This window comes from Ambystoma mexicanum, chromosome 14 (genome assembly GCF_040938575.1).
Source record: "Ambystoma mexicanum isolate Mex_15411 chromosome 14, UKY_AmexF1_1, whole genome shotgun sequence".
NCBI classification, from domain to species: domain Eukaryota; kingdom Metazoa; phylum Chordata; class Amphibia; order Caudata; family Ambystomatidae; genus Ambystoma; species Ambystoma mexicanum.
Genome location: NC_090940.1, coordinates 176567234 through 176590283, shown reverse-complemented (window position 1 = coordinate 176590283; position 23050 = coordinate 176567234). Strand labels below are relative to the sequence as shown.

Genomic DNA, 23050 nt, shown 5'->3' with positions numbered 1-23050 from the left:
GGCTAGCGAGCCCTTTTATTTATTTTTATTTTTTATTTTTTTAGGCTTTACTTTTTTTCTGAACAGAAATCCAATGTAGCTCTCGGTTGGACGATGTAGTGTTCCCCTAAAGTACAGATGGGCACCCACATTGATGACGGTATTCCTAGTTGCCTTTGGCTATGGTACTTGGTGGAGCTCCATACTCTTTGCTACTCTGACAAAGAACGATCAGGGGGAAGCCATTTTGGCTCGTTCCCTAATGCCCATGCACACTGAGGTTGTATAGGATCCTAATTATTTACTTTCTACCTGTGGCCTAAACCATTTGCTTTTCCTGGACTAATTTTTTTTTCCAGCGCATGTCCACATCCACAGTGCTGGGAGACATGCTCAGACCTACCACTGGGAGGGGGTTCTGAGAGTCCAAACTAGTGGATGGGAAAGGGCTTTTTATGCTTTGTGCTAACACATTCTCTGTGTAGTGTAGGCTGAGCAATAAGGTAGACTTGGATCAGGGGTTTAATAGGGAAGTTCAGTTACTTTATTTGTGCTCATGGTTTAGAAACCTTGCACAATTTGTACAAATTATGTTAATAAAAAGGTAAAATGTATTCAATTTTATATTCATAAAATGTAACCTACACACAAATTAGATTAAACAAACCACATCATCCATTAAAATGCATGTGCTTGTAGTTTGAACCTCCTTAGTCTTTCTTACAGTAACCATCCTCCACGTTAAAAGCGGGATTGCAATGTTACCAAAACCCTTAATTCTAGCTGTCCTATATTACATAACAGTGATATATCTATTCTGTGTAAAGATCTAAGCAGTGCAAAAGGCCAGTGACACCTTGATTAATATGGTTCCACAACGAATCTCTAAACATGCTCCATTTACTACACATTGTCCTAATATACTTAAGCATAAATTAATCAATGTTCCACACTCCAACACAAGAAGTTTTAAACTCTCCACATGAGTTCAAACAAAAACGGCAGGTGGCATTCAGTGTGGGCGTTTCCTTTTGCAGGTTTTCTCTCTAGTGTTTAATAGATCAAACCTAATCAAGCTCAAGTCGAGGGTACACGCGGGAGGACGGAGTCCCCCCACTTTATTCCCAGGGTGGACTCAGTCCCTCCGGCTAAAAGCAACATTGGATGTCTTCTTCGAATTTATGCACTATATAACATGAAGAAAAATAAACAACTTAAGGTGAAATGTCCCATTTCGGTACTGCAGGTCCCAGGGAAAACATTTGTATTGGTTCTTAGAGTTTAAAACATGCACACCTTTTAACGTTTTCAAAAACGCTATTCGAAGAAAAGATCCTCTCTAGGTTTTGTGTGTTGATTTTATGAAAGGCAATCATCCTGTGCAATTTGGGTGGTTATGCAAAGCCAATTTACTGAAATGTGCATATTTCGCTAGATATGCTCATTTCTGGCGACGTCAAACCCCATTGCGTTTGTTGATGAGTTCCCCTCACTTTCATTTTTAGGACTTTACCCCTGAACCTAATTGGTACATTTTGCATACAAATTGAGGGACATTTAATAAAGTAGTGCGGTACTTCTCTTTTACAGGTTTCTTTAAGGATTGAAAAAATCTTTTAGCGCTGGGTGTCTTCACACGTTTCGCACTTCCCGATTAATGATTTCCTCAAACAATATACCCATGTCTGTATTAAGTTGTTCGCATTTATCTACTTACCAGTTCCTCTCCTTTAGATTTTCCTTACATTTCTCAAATAGGGAATTCTGAGTGGTGCTATTAGTTTCCTTCATGTGCGCCAAAGGTATCCCTAGTTCAAAACTAATAGTTGATTTAGGGGAACAAGTACTTTCCTCCAGAAAATACCCTTCAGAGAGAAAAGGTCCATATCAAAAAGGAGATGGTGGCATTCCAATGCGTATATGTGAGCAGGGATAACGTTTTGATGGCCGCTAGCAGGGACATTTCCCAAATTTTACCGTTGTAGTGTTTCAATTGGGCCGCTAATTGAATAGCTTTCTCCCTCAATGGGGTCAGTAAAACCTATTTGGCCTAGCTCTAACATTCAGGCCGGGATATTTTAAGTTATTGACCATTTCTAACTGGGGGACCCAGCCACCGCCTCTGCCTCGAGTTTGACTTTCCTCTTGTCACATGTAGGATTTTTAAAAAACTTTTTTTTTTAATACTTGATCACTAAATCCTTCGCAAGAGAATATTCCTGGAATCCTTTAAGTGGACGTTGTAGACCGATTTGTGTGGAGTCAAATAAAATATCTATGTATGAAATCCAGGATATTTTCTGGTTATCCGCTTTCAGAGAGATAAATAATTTTCAATCCAACGTTTTGCCCAAATCCGCGAGATATAAAAGGCAAGGGGCTGAGATGCACTCCTGCCTGAGACCTCTTTGTTCTAATTTCCTTTGTAAAATGTCCCTGCAAATTCAGTCACATTTTTTGAGTGCATCTTTATGTAGATGGACTAATATAATTAAGTGTGAAGGCAGCCCCATGGTTTTTAATTTGGAGCAAAGTAGATTTCTGTTCACTTTGTCAAAGGCCATAGACAAATCGCTGCTAGCCATATATAGAGATGGTGAATCTTTTTGCCCAAGCTGATTTTTGTATACTATTAATTATATACCCGTTAAGGTCGGTGCCTAAAACCTGTTTGGTATATTTTATAGATGCCCTGTGTTGTAGCCCACTGATGTAGTTCTTTTAGAACAAGGGCATAATATAGCTTTGCATCAGCGTATAATAGTGCTAGATGCCTGTTATTCATTGGATCCAATTTATCGCCTTTCTTAAAGATCGGGACCACATGCAATACTTTCCACAAGCTTGGTGTTGTACTCTGTGTTTCAGCTTTTGGCATAAGGTCTATTTAGTGTGTTTGCCCAGACTATTGCGTTATTTTTAAGAATCCTATTGCAAAGGCCGTTGGGGACCGGGGACCTCACTTTCTTTTTTTGGATACAATTGTCATCCAAATCAAATGTCAGAGCTCATTTCAAGATATAAGTTTGTCGGTTTGCTCTTAATTGTGCTGATTTCTCTTCACTGAAGGAGCTTGATTTCAGCACTGTATGTAATTAGGCTCTCATCTCTCATCTCTCTTTTGGACTGCTGAATCCAGGGGTCAAATACTCGATTGTGTTTAGAAGTCTCATTGAATTTTGAATAATTCGTATCCAATTTGTCACCAAGTAAAGTAGGCAAACATTGTGGGGTAAAGGCTGTTTTTCCCCCCACTTTAACAGATAATGATCAAATGTGTAGGAGATTAAAATGCTCAGTTTTTAGGATGCCAAATGTGAGACGTTGCCTCTATTGGATACACAAACTTCCTGAAGACTTTTTTTGGTATGATTTATCAAAGCCCTTAAGAATAGCACAAAATCTTTTAATCACTAAATTCAGTTCTTTAAAATTGCGAAATAGGCACATCAAAAAAAACTATTTCAGAGACAAAAATGTAGTTGCTGCATGATTCTCCATTTCCTCTGCCATGGGGCCCTCTCCATCACCAAGAACATTGCCATTCTTTTAGTGTAGTCAATTAGTACCTCTGGCTCTTTGTCTCGCTTCCTGATGATCACCTAGACGATCCCCATTAAAATCTCCTGCCAACAATATGTAATCATCATTCAGTTCATTATGCCGTCTCGAGAAAACTCCTCCAAGTTTCACAATTAAACCATGTAATGGGTGGGAGGCTTCATTCCAATATATATATTCACCACAAGGCCATCTCCATTATCTCCTGTAGTGATGTGTATGGCTAGTAGGCCCGACGTAGAGTCCTCAACCAGTAAAACCCGAGAGGCCCAGAAGATTGAATTGCTATTATAAGACCCCGCCCCACCCCCATGGGGGCAAGCCCTAAGGGCACGTGTAGCCTTTTGAACAATGGTAAAATATCCATTTTATGTGGCGTATTGCAGAAGAAAACTTGATTGGATCATAATAGTGAATTCCCTTAACTTATTACATAGCATGGAATCATGTAAAAGATGAAAATGACCTCTTCAGTGCCAGGAAACTTTCCGTAAGACGGACTTGTTGCTAAATCTCTGGCCGCATCAAAAGAGAATGCCTAGATGTATCAGTTAATGTTTGTCAGCCATGACCAATCTCTGCTCGTTTCCTCTCTCCCAGAGTGAGACTCCATAAAGTTCACTTTCTGTGATGACAATGGACTACATAAGATTTATAGAGGCTTAAATCTTCTTTTGTATCTTTGGTTTATTCACCTCCACATCTCTTATTTCAAGTCCATCTAGTGACCTCAAAACCTTGCTAGTCATCCACGGCCGTCATTAATATTTCATCCTTGATATGTGTTGGAATTTCCAATACTATGTCTGTTCTCTGATCATTGATGAATTCCTCTTGCTCAATATCGCTAGAGGTAATTAGTTAAAGCGATGGAATATCATGTAGAAGTGACAAAATATTGCCAAGATTAAGAAATTCCCTCTCTCCTAATGGTAGCACTGGATCTATTAAATGGCAATTATTTATACTCCCCTTGCCTGGGTCAACTGGTCTTCGTAAAGTTCCGCCCTCAGCGATGATTTACTGACTGGTCTTTCCATGCAACTCTCTGCCACCACACCTGACACTCTAGTCCGATTGTATGAATTGCCACTTAGCAGGTGTCCCCTTCCTAACATCACTCCTTTGCCCATGTGGAGCACGTTAGTTCCCAGGGCTACCTATTTCAGTTGAAGTGCTTGGCTCCAAATGCAATGCAATGCATCTAACAATGGATTAGGCTTGGTTAGTAATTTTCCCCTTGTTTTTCTTGTTCCAGTATTATGTTGTCGCATTTGTGCATTATTGCTTTTAGGGCTGTTGTCAGGCTTTCCAGTAATTGCAGAACCAATCCTTAAAGAGCTCTCCTAGGCATCAAATTATTTTTCTTTCAAAGACTGTGACTCGACAAATGTCAATGAAGAGCGTCTATTTACTTGTTTTTTTTTTTTTTGTCTTCATTGATTTGATAGTATTGTTAACCCTTGGCACATTTAGACCCTAAGCATATTATTGAGGGTTCTACTGTTGGGATTTAATCAATAGTGAGTTATGTTCAATAGACATTCATTCACTTTTGTTTGAATATCATCAAGTTTCATAGTATGTAATTTTACTTCAGTGCTTAGCAGGTCATAAACCTTCATGAGGGAGTACAGCACAAAGTTAAGGGCAGAGATAGAGGTCTAGCTTAATTCTTTATAGTACCAAAGTTAGAAGGTGGGAAATCTGTATGTATTGACCTAGTGGTGGACATGGATTCAAATGAGGAATCCAAATCCTCTTTCACAGGTGACACGAACAGTACCGGAGTGTTGGACAGAGAGCCTAATGAATGAGGCGTGATGGCTGCTCCCTCTCTCTCATCTTCTGAAGCTCTTTGAATTGTTGATAGAGAATCCATATTTTTACTAGACTGGCCATCTGTGTGGGCCAATGATGGTTGTATGAGTAGAGGAGGCCGAAGGTATATAGCCCAAGCTGGCACTCCACTGATTTCTTTGCGCGAAAAACATGATTTTATTTTTTAAATGCGTTTTTTCTTTTAATGTTCGTAGATGTCAAAGTAAAATAATGCGAAATCTCTATCACTTTGCTGAAACTTTGGATTCTTCCAGTGTTCAGTCAGTAGGGGGGAGGGATGTCAAGGCACCATAACTCATAGTATTTCTTTAATTTTCTGGGCTCTCTTCCTCAACCCCTTGCTTGCTCGTTTAGAAAGTACACGCTGGGGCCAGTAGTCGAGGGAAACAAGCTCGAAAGGTTTGTTAAAGCCTCCCATTACGTAGGCTCACGAGACAGTGCACGTTCAGAGACCTGCAGCACAACTGCACTGCTCACACTTCACCAGGTAACCACACTAAGTCAGAGCTAGTCAAGGAATAGAGTTCCAAACAGGTGACTAAAAATGAACTATTTATTTAGGATTTAGGCCAAAAACACATGCAGCTAGAAATTTAGGATACTATATTCTACAAACGGACTTGCATTAATACTTAGTAAGTTGCACCAAAGAGTGGCTACTTGCCAATTTACAGTACTTCAGTCATTAGAAATGCAAGCACAGTAAAAGCAGGACTGTTTATGGGGCGAGGAAGTTGTTAACCATTAATGTACCTTACAATCAAAAGGCAGTTAATTAACTTAGTGCAGATCCAATAAGTTCCAGTGTCCTAACAAGTAGAGTTCACAGATACGTTTCTGGATAGAAGTTTAGGAAGTCTGAAAAGTAATCCTGACAGAAGGCTTGGCCTAAGCCAGAAGGTAAGGCCATTAAAAAACAAAGCACGCTTTAGGAAAAATCGTTTCTATAAAAGATGGGTGGAGGGAGCGACACTCTGTGACGAATCACAGGAATCTGTCACTTCTCCACAAGGGAGAGCCTTTTCCTGTGAGGCTAGGGAGGTGAACCCGCTCCGTTCCCTATGGGTAGAGGCAAGCTGGACCTCACCGGGACAAGGACTCCTATTGAGGAACTCTCTAAGAAACATACCAATGATATACCTCTAAAAACATCTAATGAAGAACATACCAAAATGTTATTGTCAAGGAACTCTTTATCCTTTTGACGGAAAAACTACATTGTATTGAGACGAGGGAAAAGGGTTGTGGAGGAATACAACGCGTAAAACCGTGAGAAAGTACTGCGACACTGCGCCGGGAAAGTCCCATGGCAATGTAATGAAACAAAGAGGCGGAGACTGAAGAGCGAGTGCCTGCGAGTTGTGAATTTGCTTGCAGGCGTATGCTGCAGAAAGTGGACGTGCCCCGTCCTATACCAAAGAGGAAACCAACTGAAAGTTCAGGTGCGTGGCATAGAACATAGACGGAAAAGGGGGATGGGAGAATAGAGAGGGAGAGAGAGAATCTGTGAATTACGAGAGAATCCATGAAATACAAACTTGCTAGCAGATGTATGTTGAAAGAAAGCTGGATAAGTGGCGTCCTGGGTCAATGAGAAACCAGAGTGAAACTTAAGACGCGCAATGTCAGAAACGGGAAGAGGGGAGAGAAGCAGAGGTTAGCGTGAGGCGACCTCATCCCGGGCAAGAGCTAAGTAGGGCGTAACTGCAATCAAGCAGAGTTGGAAGAGTGCATCCGTGAACAATGCTAATACCAATACCCTTAGCTCAACACTGAACGAACCTGCAAACGAGACACTGGGGAGATCATATATGAAACCACAGGAATTACGAGAGGCCAACCTGACGAGCAGAAGAGAAGGTCCCAACCAGTCAAACCTTGGTGGTTATCCATGAGCATGACGGGTAACTCATTATTGATTACATAAGATAATTACTCGACCGCTCATATTCGTACCAGTGAAGATAAACCATTAACATGGAATGAAAATCCTTACTGGAAGGTTTACACTCCAAGAGGATAAGGAGAAAACCCTGAGATATCACAAAATAGGAAACGCTGTGACAGGGGAGAACCTCAAGAGCAGATTGACACCGAGAATAAGGGCCAAGTCAAAAGTGAAACTGAACTCTCAAATACAGATTGAGGAGCCAAGGGGGAAAAGTTCTAATTGTTGGATAAAGTTACCCTATGAATGCAAAAGAATAAATACAAATGAAGTAAGATAAGAAGGAACGAAAGCGTAATCCAGTGAAGGAGAAGGTTGAAAACCTGAAGAACCCAGTATTGGAACAGTGGGACATAATGAAAGTAGTCACTAAGAATTACTTGAGAATGTTACTGAACTGAAATCGGTCAAGAACCAGTTTTACAGGAGAAGGCAGTCATTCTCATGGTTTTTGTTATAGTGGTAGGGTTAGAATAGGTTAGTTTGTACAGTGGACCGTTTCAGATTGGAACTCACTGATAACTGACGAGCACCTAGGTAGGGAAAACACTCACCGTAAGGAGAGATGGGCATGTATTCCTTTCAGTTAATACAAATCATCAGTGAGATGGAATTTCAGTCAGTGTCCTGCTTCTGACCTTCCATAACTCCCAATTCCTACACTCTGAGGGGGGGGTGATTACTGGGAAGAAATCCTAGGTCTGAACACCACTGTTCATGGCCACAGTAGTGTTTGGGAGTGGGCTTTGCACCCATGCAATCCCTGTGGGATGAAGGAGGTTGGCAACAAATGATATATACACCCGGCCCTAGAATTCTTAAAGGGCCTCCACAGGAAAGTCTTCATCGCTGGGGCCAACTGAAGCCACTGGTCCCGTTGTAGACGGCCCAGGAGGTCCAAGGTGCAGTGGCCGATTTAGGTGTCAGTTTTGGGTCCAGCCAGGCAGTGGTTCTGATTTCTGAAACTGATGTGGTTTACAGAGAAGCTTCAACTGGACAGGACAGATGACGTTGATCACTGCTACACCCATGAAGGCGGGCCATCGGGACACTGCAGGTGCAATGAAGAAACCTATGTCCTGGATCTGCAAGTTCAGATTGTGGCAGAAAGCACTAGCTCCAGATAGGCCCCTGCTCAAGGCAGAGAGCAGCAGCTTGAGGATCCTGGGCCACAAAATGATCTGCCCAGTCCCGCGCTCCAGTTCTGGACTGCATCCAGTGCAACAGAAAGGCCTCCTCAGCAGATGTCCTGTACTTTTGAAGGCCATAGTCGGCAGGACTTTGTTGCAGGACTCGTGACTATTTAGGCCCACCAGTATAGGGGAGGAAGGCACAGACTAAGGTCTTCCCAGGTCCATGGAGATGAAGCAGAGGATCCCTGTTGACCTTCTTAATTGATATTTTATTTCTATTGCACTCGTACACAGTGTTTCAGAGCGCGACAAGGCAAGGGAGAACAAAACAACGATCTTACTAGGCCCAGTGACATTGAGAACGTGCAAGTGCATGGGAGAGGGGGGAGGGGAAAAGTGCATGAAAGGGGGATTAGTGGAAAGTGTGAAGCAAAGGAGAAACAGATAAATAATAAAGGCAACAAGCAGTGGTAGTGCAGCCAGCAATTTGGAAGTGCTAGGTTTAAGGCAGCAGACAGGGTAGGTCTGATAAGTGCAGGAAGAAAGGGGGGGCTGTATAGGTACAGATACAGACCCCAGTGCAAGGGGTGGCCCGGAGGCAGTGTGGGAGGGTTGCAGGGTGAGGAGGTACCTGGGCCCGGAGGACAGAGGGTGGCCAGGTGCACAGTGCCGAGAGAGAACAGATCAGATCAGCAGGGGAGAGGGGGAGCGAAGGCAGAAGAAAAGAGAAAGGTCTTGAGGTGCTTTCGGAACCGGAGATGGTTCTTTAAGTTTTAGAGTGGCAGGGAGGCTGTTCCAGAGGGAGGTCCCAGCCGAAGACGGAGATCTACCCCCAGCTTGTTTCTTTGAAAAACTGCTGACCCTAAGGGATTTGGAGGTAGAGGAGTGAAGAGCTCGAGAGGGGAGGTATTTTCTGAGGGATAGCTGAAGGTATTTTGGACCCAGGCCCCAGAAAGCCTTGTGGACAATGCAGAAGGTTTTGAATTTAATACTTTCATCCACTGGGAGCCAATGGAGAGATTTCAGAGCTGGAGAGCTTGAGGCCAAGGACAAGTCTTGCAGTCCTGTTCTGGATTAGTTGCAGAGGGCGGAGATTAGAGGCAGGTAGATTTAGAAAGAGGCTGTTACAATAGTCCAAACTAGAGAGAACTAGAGCTTGGGAGACCATGAGCTTCTGGGGGAAGGAGAGGCAAGGCAGAGTACCTCTGAGGAGGTGTAGTAGGAAGTTTGACTTTTTAGAGACCTCAGAGATGTGGGCGGAGAAGGAAAGTGTGGAGTCAAAGATGGCCCTGAGGTTCTTAGCCTTGCAGGTGGGGGGGTGGGGTGGGGCGAGTAGGAGGAGGGCTAAGGGAAGCCGGCCAGAGAGTGAGGAGACAGGATGGTGAAGGTGTGCTGATGAGGAGGATTTCTGTCTTGCTGGCATTCAGACCAAGATCATTGGTGGCACACCAATCTTGAATGGCAGTTAGGCAATCCGAGATGATAGATGGAGAGGAGGTAGCCGAGTGCAGCCTGAAAATGAGTTGAGTGTCGTCAGTGTAGCACTGGAAATTTGAGCAGAAAATGGCAATGCAATGGGCAAGAGTTGCCAGGTATTGGTTGAAAAGCCAGGGCGAGAGGTTAGACCCCTGGAGAAAACCACAGGTAGCGGGGACGATAGATGATTGGAAGGACCCAAGTTGGACCTGGGAGGTTCGATCGGAGAGGAAAGAGTTCAGCCAGGCCAAAGCTTGATCAGTGATACCCAGGCTATCACAGAGACGGCTGAGCAGGATGGTATGGTTGACCGCATCAAAGGGAGAAGAGAGATCGAGGAGGATGAGGACAGAGGGAATGTTGGAGAGCAGATCTTCACGGATGTTCAGGAGAGCAGTTTCCATGCTTCTGGCAGCTCTCAAGCCAGACTGGTGGTCATGGAGAAAGCCAACAGAATTGGAATGAAGGTTAAGCTCAGAGATGGCCAACTTTTCCAGGAGTTTGCCCAGAAAGGGAGTAATGGAAATTGGGCGATAGTTGGCTGGATAAGAAGGATCAGCTGTGGGTTTCTTGAGAAGAGCATGCACAAGGGAGTGCTTCAGAGGGGAGGGGAAGGATCATGAGGCAAAGGAGTGGTTGCAAAAATCAGCTAGGGCTGGAGCGAGGGTGTCAATGTGGTCCTTGATGGTTTTAGAGGAAAAGGGATTAACCTGTTTTGACAATGCGTTCATAGATCGGACTTGTCTGGTGACCTTGTCAGGGGAGAAAAGAGGAAAGGACGAGAGGGATGGTGGGGGGTGGCTAAAGGAGGGTCAGCATGCACAGATGGAGAGGAGAGGAGAGGAGGGGTGGGGTGGGGTGGATGTGGAGAAGGTAGACAGGATGTCCTGGGTTTTTGAGATCAGTGAGAGGCAAGGGCATTGCAAAGAGCCTGGGAGGCAACAGGAGGGGTAGAGACTGCAGCAGGGTTGGCCAGCTCCCTGCAGATTTTAGAGTTCGGCCGAGTTGTTGGATGTTAGAGACGCAAGCTTGAATGTGGACTCTCTTCTTGGTGAGGACAGAGAGTCGGTATTGCCTTTGTAGCGGGCGACAGGCCAGTTTGTCAGAGGATGAACAAGAAGCCCTCCATTTCCTCTCAGCCGCCCTACACTTATGTTTAAGTGTAGCTAGGTCAGAGTCGTACCAGGAATTGCACTTGGCTTTGGACTTCAAACGGATTCTCATGACAGGGGCAACAGCATCAAGAGTATCAGAAATTGAAGAGTAGAGCAGAGACGGGGCGGGGGCGGGAGAGATGAGAGGAGGGAGTGATTGCTCCAGGAGAGAGGAGTGGTCAGAGGGATGGAGAGGGGGAGGTCAGAGGAGATCAAGACATTGAGTGTGTACCCTGCAGAGTGAGTTGGGCCAGAGGGGAGGATGGATAGGGAGAGGAGTCACAGAGGTCACGGAAGAATACAGAGGAGGAACAACAAGAGCCTAAATGTATATTGAGGTCACAGAGGAGGAGGAGGAGGAGTTGAGTGGTAGAGGCCAGGATGGAGGAGGAGAGGTCGGCCCACTCGGAGAAATTAGGTGATTTGACCAGGAGACTGGTAAATGGTAGCCACAGTAAGAGAATGTGTAGGCGAGAGAGAGCCTACAGACAAGGAATTCAAAAGAGTAGGTCTGAGGGGGAATAATAGAGGCAGGAATCCACTCAGGAAAGATCAGGGATAAAACCCGCACCGCCAAACCCTCCCCGAAATTGCCCGCCGCCACACTGGACCGGGAGGATCTGGGTGCGGATAGGATCTAGTTGCCATCCGGGAGGACCGTGTCAAAGCTTGTGATGGAACTGGCCGTGAACCATGTCTCAGTAAGACCAAGGACATTGGTGTCTAGTTCTTCAAGGAGATGGCAGATGTCAGAGGAGTGATTGACAGTAGAGCAAGAGTTGAGATTGTCAATCTGAAGAAGGTTGCCAGCCTTGAAGACCTTCCAGGGAGGGGTACAGATCAGAGGTACGCCCTGCGGAGGAGGAGGAGAGGGCAAAGTAGCCAAGGGGGGAGAGGAGGGGACAGCAGGAGATGAGGACTTTCTTGGACTACACTGGTTCCTTCAGCAGCAGTCCTCCAGGAATTCACGTTGTTGTCTCCCTTCAGAATCTTGCTTCCAGGGGTAACCTACAGAAGGCCTCCAGACCCTAAGAGGAGCCGTTGGAAGCTTGCAGTAAACACTTTAGCACAGCTGCGGGTTAGTGGGTTAATTAAATCAAATTCATTTTTGCATCCTGCCGTTTACAGGTTTAAAGGTGGGAAGCATTCAGAACGTGACTGTTCTTAAGCCAAAAATAGATCTTCAAGATATGTTCTCAACCCCTTTGTGGATTATGGCTATTCTTTGAACTTTTTATTTTTTATTTTTTTAATTTTTAAAAAAAAAATTTTATTGGAGTTCTTGGTGGCATTGGAAAAAGTGGATTTGGGGAAAAAAGCCTAGGTTTCTATAGTGTTGGATTCAGTGGACCTGGACAAACTTGGAGAAAAAGTACATTTGTGAATTGTCTTTTGGCTTTGGGAGATGATGGGCTTAGACCTCAAAGTGCTGTAAGATGCTCTGAAGAGCATACATATTGAGAAGAAAAATGGTAACATTGTGACACCACATAGTTCAGGTGTCTGCAACCTTTGGCTCTCCATATGTTTTGGACTAACACTTAATTCCTCATCATTTACTGTTTTGTCTAGAGCTGATGGGAGTTTCAGTCAAGAACATCTGAAGAGCCAAATGCTGCAGACACCTTCCATAGCTGAAGGAATGTTTCAGTGGGATAGTTTGTTAAAGCCATCAGTTATGACAAACCCACTACTGAAGAGGGGACTAAAACAAGATGTGTACATCAACTAAAGTGTTTGAGGTTGTCTTCTGTGTCTGGGGCCCATGTCTTAGTTTGTAAGTGTCCTTGTTTTCTTCTATCGCCAGCCGTGAAGATTTCCAGCGGATTCCAGAGCTTGCAATCAACCCTTTAGGAGACCGGATAATCAATGCTTTCTTCCCAGAAGGGTGAGTTTATTTATTTATTTTATTTATTTATTTATTTATTTTTTTACACTGTTTAAATTGGACGTGCAGTAATTTTACTTGTACTTGTAAATTATATATGAAACTGCATAGACTATATTGGTTATGTTGGCCACATTGCTCACAGCAGCATAACGCTTGATGAATTGGCGGTCTAAACTGAGGATTTAAGAAGAGAATAATTGACAGCAGCTTGTACTGAGCACGATCTTTGGAATGACAGCAGAGCAGAGACTACAGCAGGAAGGAAAGAAAAAAGGGGCTGAGGGCCTTGTCCAGGGATTGAGGTCTGTCTTTGGCAGTAGTGTACAGGAGCGATCACTTTCTTTTTTTTTTTTTTTTTTTTTCTTCATTCTTTTGGAACAAGGCAGTTTTCTCCACATGGCAGGGCAGCTACTGTAAAGAGTGAAGGACCTCAATCTTTCAGCCGGCGCCAACAGTGACATTTATTTAACAGCTATGTCATGGATTATTGCCTTCTGAAAGGGGGTGTCTGCAGCTTGTTGTGCTGCTTGATCTAGTCTCTGTGTCTTCCACGTTGAACTGTTGTACCGAGGGAACTGGAGAAAAGGCAGGCATGTGTGCAAACGGCACAATGTTTGGGCACAGTGTTGGCTGAGAGCAGTGACTGTTACGCTCACCTGGTTCCCACGGGGGCGTCGACCGGAACTGGGCCGCTGTTGTTTCCACCAGTGTGACGTGTAGCGCCGAGATGACTGACTGGACTGCCCCGCTCTGCCTAGTTTGTCTGGCTCGCAGGAATATTCTTCTGCAAAGGAGAAGGGGAATTAACCACCCGTGGAATTGAGTGTCAACCCACCTTCCCCACTCACGTTGTCTTCCCACAGATCACTCTTGATGTCCCCTCCTTAGTCTCACCTGATGGTTTGGAAGGATGAGCTCTCCATCCTGCGTCGACCGCAGGGGCGCGTTGATGACCAGTTACTTCACTGGCGTAGAGGAATTGGTGAGTTCCAGTATTGACTCTAAAGTCCAATTGTTCATAAGAGTTCAAATGTGTGATCTTCACTCTGTCCAATTCCTTGCAGGTTGCTGATTAATCCACTCGAAGATTTCCAAATGGCAATTGGTAAGATTCAGGTAAGTCTATTGTGGTTTTCCCCTTAGGGGCCGGGGTACGGCGATGAAGCAGAGTTGACTGGGCGACCCGAGATGAGGTGAGTACCCCCCGTGGTAAATCAGGTAAGTCCTTGGGGGTAGCTTGTATAGCCTTAGAGAGTCCCCTTGCTCACCTTGCTGTCTTTGTCTCCTTAGGTGTCGGAGGGCGGCCGCGAGATGGAGAGAGCGTGATGGAATGCTGAAGTACCGCCAAGCAGGTGAGTTCAGCGCGGCGCCGTAGGAATGCGAAGCGATGCTTCAAAGACTTCTGTCTTTCAGCTCCGTGGCGAAATGGATCAGGATTCAGGTAAGGATTAAAGTTAAAACTCCTGTTCTAACCTTTATCCTTCTTTTCTTCTTGTTTCAGGAGTCCCAGGACTGAAGCAGGCGTGGCTGAAGACTGGAGCTGCTGAAAACACGGTGAGCGTTACGCTGCAGCAAGCAGAATAACGCGAAGCACGTGTGGCTGTCCGGGCGTGGTTTAAATAGCCTTGGAAGAAGATCCAGGTAATATTTCCACAGCCCCACCCAAGTAACAAAATAGTCCCTTCAGTAAAATAGTCCCTCCTAAGCCTCATTTGGCTTGAGTCTTCATGCAGCATGGTCTGCCTCACGTGAGTTATCAATAATGAGCCTGGCGCCCATGGCGCCAGGACTGACTTTATCTTTATGAGCCTGGCGCCTAACTGGGGCTTTTGGGCATGCTCCAAGTGGCATGATGCCTGCTTCCGGTGTTGCTGGGTCTGGTCTGGTCTTCCGGGGGCAGGCATCATGACAGTGACTGCTCGCCATCTTCGTGAAAAGGTGGGGAGCAGATCAGTCACACAAGCTCAGAGTATGATATAGCAACAGTTACCCATTCCACAGGCTGGAACAGGTGATAACGGCCCGGGGCTAGTTAACGAGGGTCCCTGTTGCTGTTATTACCCGTTCCAGCCCGTGGAGTGGGTGATTATTGCTATTAGCACCCAAGTTGCCAATCCGGTAACCCGGGGTGCTGATAGCCGTGTCTTATGAATGAACGGGACACCTTGTGGCATCCCATTCATACAAAAGACTCTCAAGATCGCCGGAATGGAGCTGGAAGACTGGGCTCCAAGTGGAGCCCCTCTTCCATTTCCATGGCGGCCAGAAGGACGAAGACTGAGCAGCAGGGCTGCCACCACCATCATTTAAGTCGAGGTGGGAGGAACAGGGAAAATAGGTTGATGGGAGGGTGGAGGAAAGATGGCAGACCGGGGGAGCTGTCGGGTTGGAAACCGGCTTGGATTGTGGGATTCAGCTCGCGTTCCAAGCAACCTGCTCAGTTGCTCCCTCCCAGCACTGGGTGCTAATTAACAGTACTATTTTTATTTTATTGTTTTACACAAGGAGAGTGATTACAGCCATTGTAAACTTGAGTAAGTTACACAAGGGAGGTGTGAGAGGCAGGGCACTGCCATTATTTTGTGTTACTTTGGATGTAGAGTGGTGGGACAATGTATTTTGTTTATCTTTTATTTTGGTGTGGCGAGAGACAGCATGTACATACTTGTGCCTTTTGATGGTACAAAGAAGTTAACAGCTACAAACTGACCTCATAGCATGGAGAAAAACAAACCAATGCAACTATTCACCTTTTCTATAACTGTCTACAAACCTTGGTAGATCAGCACTGTCACTACCCATAGGGTCTCAAAGCGCCTTACAAGGCTCAAATAGAAGGATATTTGGGTTTTCCCGGGCTAAGGATCGCTGAGCTGTAGGTTGCACACAAGTCTCTGAAGTGAGTGCTTCACATGCTTGGTTATCTTAATGGAAGGGGGAAATAGTTGTGTACTATATTGGAATCTCTTGGCCTACTTTAGATTGCCTGCTTTACATACTGGTGTTCTCCACCTCAGAGTTCTAGGTAGAACAGACTATTTACATTGCTATTCTGGTATAGACCCTGCTCGATCTGTTGGCTCCAAAATCTCTGTTGTAGATGACCAGCCACTTGCTAGGTGCTTTCTTGATTTAGAGTCCGAGGTCCTTGCACAACCTCTGAAGAGCATGGTGTATAACGCAACCAATATGAATTCTGTTCTCATCACTGGGCATAGAGAGATCCTTCCATTTGGGCAATTCATGAATTGCCCAAGTATAGACTTAGTATGACTTAAGGCAAAAGGGCTTCCCAAATAAATTTCTTAAGAGCTAGAAAAGATCCGGAAAGTAACAAGCTACTATATGGTCTCCTAAACATTCAGCACAGAGTGTTTTGTGTGCTAGCACCCCCCCCCCGCCCCCATGACTAATACCATTAAACCAGCAATAAGCCAACACTGGCACATTTGGAATGTGATGAGCGAACTTGAGACCAGGGTTTGCATCTAAGAGCGGGACACACCACAAACACACTTGTTCACACAGTCCACTAGGAAACACTCTGGCAACATTGTGCCAAACGTTGGGGCCTAGCGGACATTGTCCAGTAGGAGGGATGTGTAGTATGCGGCCGGCATAGAACAAAGGAGCAAGATTTAGGGCTATATACGCCATGGATCCAACGACCATTCACAAACTGCAACTCCTAGAGTTATCAATCTTATCACATGCCATGCCTGGTCTGGCACATGGCCTTGACAGGTTGAAAAGTCAAAACCAGATTCAAAGAACACCAACCCTGTATAAGTAATAAAAACCTAAATGTCCCCATTGGTTCAAGATTTCACACATCAGGAAAATGGGCTGAATGCCTGTAATGGACTGCAAAACACATCAAAATACAATGTGAGGAGGAAGTATTGACAATCCTGTGCTACTGAGGGAACCTCAGTATATACATCCCCTTAGAACACATATTCATGGTATTAATTATGACCTTAAATGGCATTGGTTAGCAATGCTTCCATAGTTTTAAGAATTACAAGGCAATGGTTGCCTTTCCCCTGCCCCTTGAATATTGATTTGGATGGTAACCTATACCTTAGATCCATAATGAAAAATGTGTATGCATGATCTCGCAAGTATGTTCTCGATGCAGGCTATGGTTGAACACAGCATGCAACTAGGAATATTTGTTTGCTGACATCATATGAAGCAGAGTTGGAAATTGCCAGGTCCTGGGAGCTATTAAGCGTCTGCTTGTAGCCTAGAAGAGCCCAATTAGATTGACTCCAACAGCAGAAGCTGCTTTTGACTTTCTAGACCATCTGACACCATACAAATATACCCATGTGTCATGAACTCTGGGTGTTTGGGAATTTGTCTAAAGGAGCATTACAAAACACCTCAAAGACAGTTAAGCCATAATGGGTTCTATATAATAGACAAAAGGGTCTAGTTTGCCACTGGTATATTTGAGACCTCACTTGCTCCTCGTTGCCCAGCAAAAGCTCCTTGTGTTTTGGGATGCTGGATAGCCATGAACTGCTGTTAGCGCCTTCTCATCAAATCCTTCTTTTGATCCTTGGGGCTTCCCTACATTCCAATAATTGAATGTGGCCAATGTGATTTAATAATAAGGTACACCATGTATATAATGACTCTATAAAGGCCTTACACCACCACAAATATAGAAAACCCTAAAATTTCTGGGATGAACAGAACACTTTCAGGTTTCAGTGTTCAAGCTATGACTTATGACCTGGAGAGACCGCTGCTTTATGAGCACTTCTGCTTTAATGAGAGCGCATGGCTGCATGCACAGAGCACCTGCAGAGTTCAACCCAGCTGAGCGAGGAGGTGCAAACTTATTGAATCATAGTATAAGCTGTTCTTATACAGACACCCGAGCTATGCAAGATACCAAAACATCCTGGAGGTGTGGCATCCACAATATATCTGGATTTCTAAGATGCAGTTGCTCACACCAGTTGTGCAGTCCAGACAAAAACCACAAAGGAGGTTATGACCAAATAAGTTTCGCCACATCCTACATGTATTTTAAGGTCTCCGAGCACAGACATTACCTCCAGGGATCACAGCGGCACTTGGATCAGTTGGAGTACTAATGGCATTGTTTTAAATGTCGACCGGATTAAGAATTATGGCAGATGAAGCCTACCCTGCCATATAGATTTTCTCTGTACAAGCCCAATTCCGATTTATGTGGAAAGCCACTCCAGGTCTTTAAAGAACCGGCATACATGATTCCAAGAAGGAGCCATTTGAATTTAAAAATATTTTAGTTCATCGTACTCAAACACGTGCAATAAGGTATGAATTAGCACCTTCCCTTTTGGTTTCGTTTTTTCACAGGAGATCAGTGCCATGTTTTGGAGGCGCTGTAAAGGATGAGTGGGCTGCACCCATCCTCATCTGGTCCTTCTTTTTTTGGTCACAGCGAATGCTGCTAATTACTCATATGAAACCAGTCAACATCCAGTGAGTATTGGAATTAGTATCAAAACAAGTCCAAATTAACTTGTTTTAATCTGATATTTAACAAAAAAAACTTTAACAATCGGTTTTATTCCAAAGTGGCTCACGTTGTGAAGACATCAAAAGTGAGACCATATTGGTATTTGTAATTGACAAGGAAATACTGTAGGTGCTTTGGTTAAAAGAAAAAGATATATATATTTCTGATGTTTGCTAATCTGCTTAGAATCACATGCTGTGCATAGTCTGACATCCAGTGGTCACTGCAGAGTATTGCATTTTGTTTTTCGTAGTCGAAAAGGGGACGTCGACAAGGTGTGTCTGTAACACTATCCCTATAGTGACGTGCAGTGTACCCACAACCCCTCACGCGTGGATGTCCCTCAGATTGTTTTTTTCCGCCCAGTTATTGGTCGCCTTTATGCGGAGCTCCTCGAGGGACATTGCAGAATCATTTCCTCGACCCTTGGTCGTTTATTATTATTAATAACTATCACATAGATCCCTCCCTCGACGTAGCTGCAAGCTGTTCTCCGCCGAGCAAGATCTTCGACGGAGGGACGAGCGGAGGAGATCCTTCGGCGCTGCCAAAAACGTGCCCTGGCCTCTTCGGCCTAACACAGTAGGGCGAGCGGGGTTGTGTGGTCATTTCTTTGTTTGACTCCGAGAATGCCTCTCTCTTTCCCCTCCCTCTCTTTCGACGTCGTAATCACATTTCATGCCCTCAGCTATGTAGAGGACGCCCTTTAGGTTTTGCCCGCGTTGCAAGGGCAAGTTTACCTGGAAAGACGAGCATAAATGGTGTAACTGTTGCTTGCCCCTCGATCACAAAGAGGACGGCTGTGCGGCCTGTAAGTTACTTAAACCCAAAACTTTAAAGGACCGCAGGGTCAAAAGGTGGGCAGCCTATGAGATGTCTAGGTCTGACTCCTCGCCAGCTGCCGCCGCCGCTGAATGTGATGAGGACGGTGATTACACGGCCTCCGCAACGGAGGTTGTAGACCTCTCGAAGGAGCATTCCCGCTCCTCGTCGTCCGTCCCCGACAAGCCCGGCTCATGCCCCGCTTATGGGGATGAACACCCGGCGACAAGGACGAACACAGAAAAACACATAAGCACATACCCCACGGCACGCATTCATCGAAGACCAAGGCAGCCATAGCGTCAACGGAGGCGTCTGGTCCACCGGCGTCTTCCGCCGACCGTAAGGGTCGCAAGCCCTCCCCGCCACCGCTTCCGCGACTGGGTTTTCTGTAAATAAGGGCGCTAACCCCAAATCTTCAGGCGACGCTCCTCGCAAGAGTGTGTACGTTGCCAGTAAAGACTCGGCACTGCCTAGCGCGACGGCGAGTGATCCCTCGACGGAGAAGCTGATCGCCGAAAGCCTTGCGCGTATAGCTTCTAAAGACGGCCAGAGACGGACGGCGGGTGACATGTCGAAAACCGCTCACCAGGCCAAAGAAACGCAGAGGACGCCGGAGGGTAGGCTGGGACAGCTCCCACCGTCGACAGAAGACCCTAGCCAGCGAGAAGGTTTCTCAGAAGGCGAAGGGACCCTATCTCCGAAGCTATGGGACAGAACTAAGCAACTACATGGAGAGGAAACTCCCTTTTCACTCCCAGACCGCTCTGGCCTACCTTACTGGACTGTAGAGAGGTTCCAGTCATGTATGGACAAGCTAGACAGGTTCATAGCCATCCCAGAAAATAGGACACCCAAGAGGCCAAGGGAGGTACTCCAGGAGGGGCCAAGGGCTAAATACCTGAAGCTCTTTAACCCCCTACAGGAAGACATGAACTCTTACGACCTCACTGAAGAGGACTCTCACTTCCAGGAAGAAGATGAGTTTGTGAATAATGAAGACCAACAAGAGGAAGAAGGTTTTCATGATGACACTAACATAGGTGAGGAGGGCTACGAGGAGGACCCAGGTGAAGGTGGCTGGCAGTCACCATCAGGGTCTACAGACCCTGACATTATAGACATTTCTTCTCCTCAGACCACACCGGTCAGGAACCCATCTCCAGTAGACGATCAGCCCACCTGCAATGCGCTAGGCAGCAGCACATTTTGAAGTTGAAACTGGGGAGGTCACCCCAGATACTGATTTCGTTGAGAGGATTATTAAAGAAAAAACTCCCACTAGTCAAACTATTCCTATCCTCGCCTCGGTTAAGAGACGACTCACCCCATCGCTGTCCACCCCCGCGCTGGTAAGAGGGGTCAATCCAAGAATCGAGAAATTGTTCTCACCCTCTCAGGCAGACCCATTATATATCAGGGGTCACTCAGTCCCGGACTCCTTAGTGGTGACTAACACAAGGAAGACGGCTGGGGTTCCACTGTCAACCAGCGAGGCACCCCCAGATAAAGAAGGGGAAAAAGCTTTATGCCTTGGGCAAAAGAATTACCGCCTCGGCAGCGTTTTCAATTAGGATTGCCAATAATAATACATTTCTGGCAACCTATGCTGATGCTCATTGGGGAAAGCTTAAGCAGGACATCGAAGAAGCCCCTGAACCTCTAAGAACTCTCTTATTGGCTACAGTTACAGAAGGAGCTCTGGTCAACCAGAGCATCATTGAGAACACTCTTGATGCGGCTGAAACTGCTGGCCGTTCTTTGGTGCAGGGAATTCTGCTGAAGCGTCACGTCTGGCTTTGCAATTCCGGTTTCAAGGCAGAAACACAGGCGTCACTCATTAATAAGCCAATAGAAGAGTCAAATCTCTTTGGAAGGGCAGTGGACGATGCACTGGAAAATGCGAAGAAGGAATTCAACACCATAAAGACCTTAGACCAAATCTCAAAGCCTCCAAACAGGCGGGGATTTGGCAACAAGCGCTTTTTTCGTGGCCAACAGCAGCAGCAACAGCATTATACTGCAGGCAACTGACCCTCTAATCAGGGTACCAGTAACCAGTATAACCAATGAGGACAACGCCGTGGCAAGGGCAGAGGCCGGGGCTCCAGCCCCAGAGGCACCCCGGCAAATAACACCAAATGACCCGAAGGTTCGGGTCCCCTCCCATGCTTCTCCGGGTGGGGGCCAGATTACATCGTTCCTATCAGCATGGGAGGGAATAACATCAGACCGGTGGGTATTGTCAACAATAGCCCATGGGTACTGTATAGAGTTCAATCGGTCCCTCACCTACAGACCTCCAAGGGGACGACGCCTGTTACCAGAACACCTCGTCATCCTCCTGTTAGAAGTAGAACAGATGCTACAGAAAGGAGCAATAGAGGTCGTGCCCCTATCTCAGATAATGGAAGGTATTTATTCAGTGTACTTCCTTGTACCCAAAAAGGACCTAACCATGCGCCCTGTACTAGATCTGCGCCCAGCGAACACATTTGTAAAACCACAAACATTTCATATGTTAACATTACAGGAGGTAATTCCCCTGCTATCTCAGGGGGACTACATGACAACACCGGACATGAAAGATGCATACTTTCATATTTTGATTTGCCAGCGCACAGAAAATACCTCAGGTTCATGATAGAGGGCAAACCAGTTCAGAGTGCTACCCTTCGGCATAGCGTCTGCACCGAGGGTATTCACGAAGGTACTGGCAGTGGCAGCGGCCCACCTGCGCAGGTTGTCCATACCAGTATACCCTTACCTCGACGATTGGCTCCTAACAGGGGAGTCTTACGAGACATGCTTCTCAAACACCCAAAAGACAGTAGACCTTTTGTTCCAACTGGGCTTCTCCATCAACGAGAAGTCCAGCTTAGACCCCAGCCAAATCAAAAAATTCCTAGGGGCTCTAATTGGAACAAAGGACGGCCTCGTCTTCCCCTCCAACGAGAACGTCCAAAATATGCTGTTTCAGATCCCTCAATATGTGGCCGGTCGAGAGGTGACGGTACGCAAAGCAATGCGCTTGCTAGGAATGATGGCGTCATGTATTTATTTGGTACCTCACGCGCGCCTGCGCCCAATGCAAGAGTGGCTCAACAGCCAGTGGTGTCAGGCCAGCGGACAATGGGACGATCTAGTGGTGGTCTCGCAGGCCTTGGTTCTCTCGCTACGGTGGTGGTCGAAGGAAAACCTGAAAATAGGGAAACCATTCGCCACCCCCGCAGTGGAAGCCACTCTAACCACAGACGCATACCTCACAGGATGGGGGGCTCACCTATCCCATCAGACTCGACTCCGAGCGTAGCTTCCAAGCACATAAACTTACTGGAGCTACTTGCGGTGTTCAAGGCACTAAAAGCCTTCCAGACACACCTACAAGGGAAAACAGTGATGGTCCTCACGGACAGCACCACAGCCATGAACAAGCAAGGGGGCACTCACTCTCCAGGACTGTCCAAGCTGTCCCAGAACATCTGGAAGTGGGCTCTCGGACACAACATGTTCCTATTGTCACAACATGTGCCAGGGGAACTCAATCTGCTAGCAGACGAACTCAGCAGAGACTTCCCTCTGCCCTCCGAGTACGAATGGCGGTTACACGAAGACATCGTCTTTGACATCTTCACACAATGGGGCTTCCACGCCTCCAGATACCCACAGAACCGCTCCAAGGGGAACGGTCTCTGGATACCATGGTCAGGGAAATTTGTTTAC

General features: G+C 45.9%; 1 protein-coding gene across 1 annotated transcript in view; it reads left to right on the top strand.

Moving 5' to 3' along the window:
• The window catches only part of CHP1 (calcineurin like EF-hand protein 1), a 225055-nt gene that overhangs the window by 104502 nt on the left and 97503 nt on the right, over positions 1-23050 (top strand). Inside the window, exon 3 of the mRNA XM_069638857.1 lies at positions 12901-12981. Within this exon, the coding sequence (XP_069494958.1) occupies positions 12901-12981 (81 nt within the window). The remainder of the gene's footprint in view (positions 1-12900; positions 12982-23050) is intronic.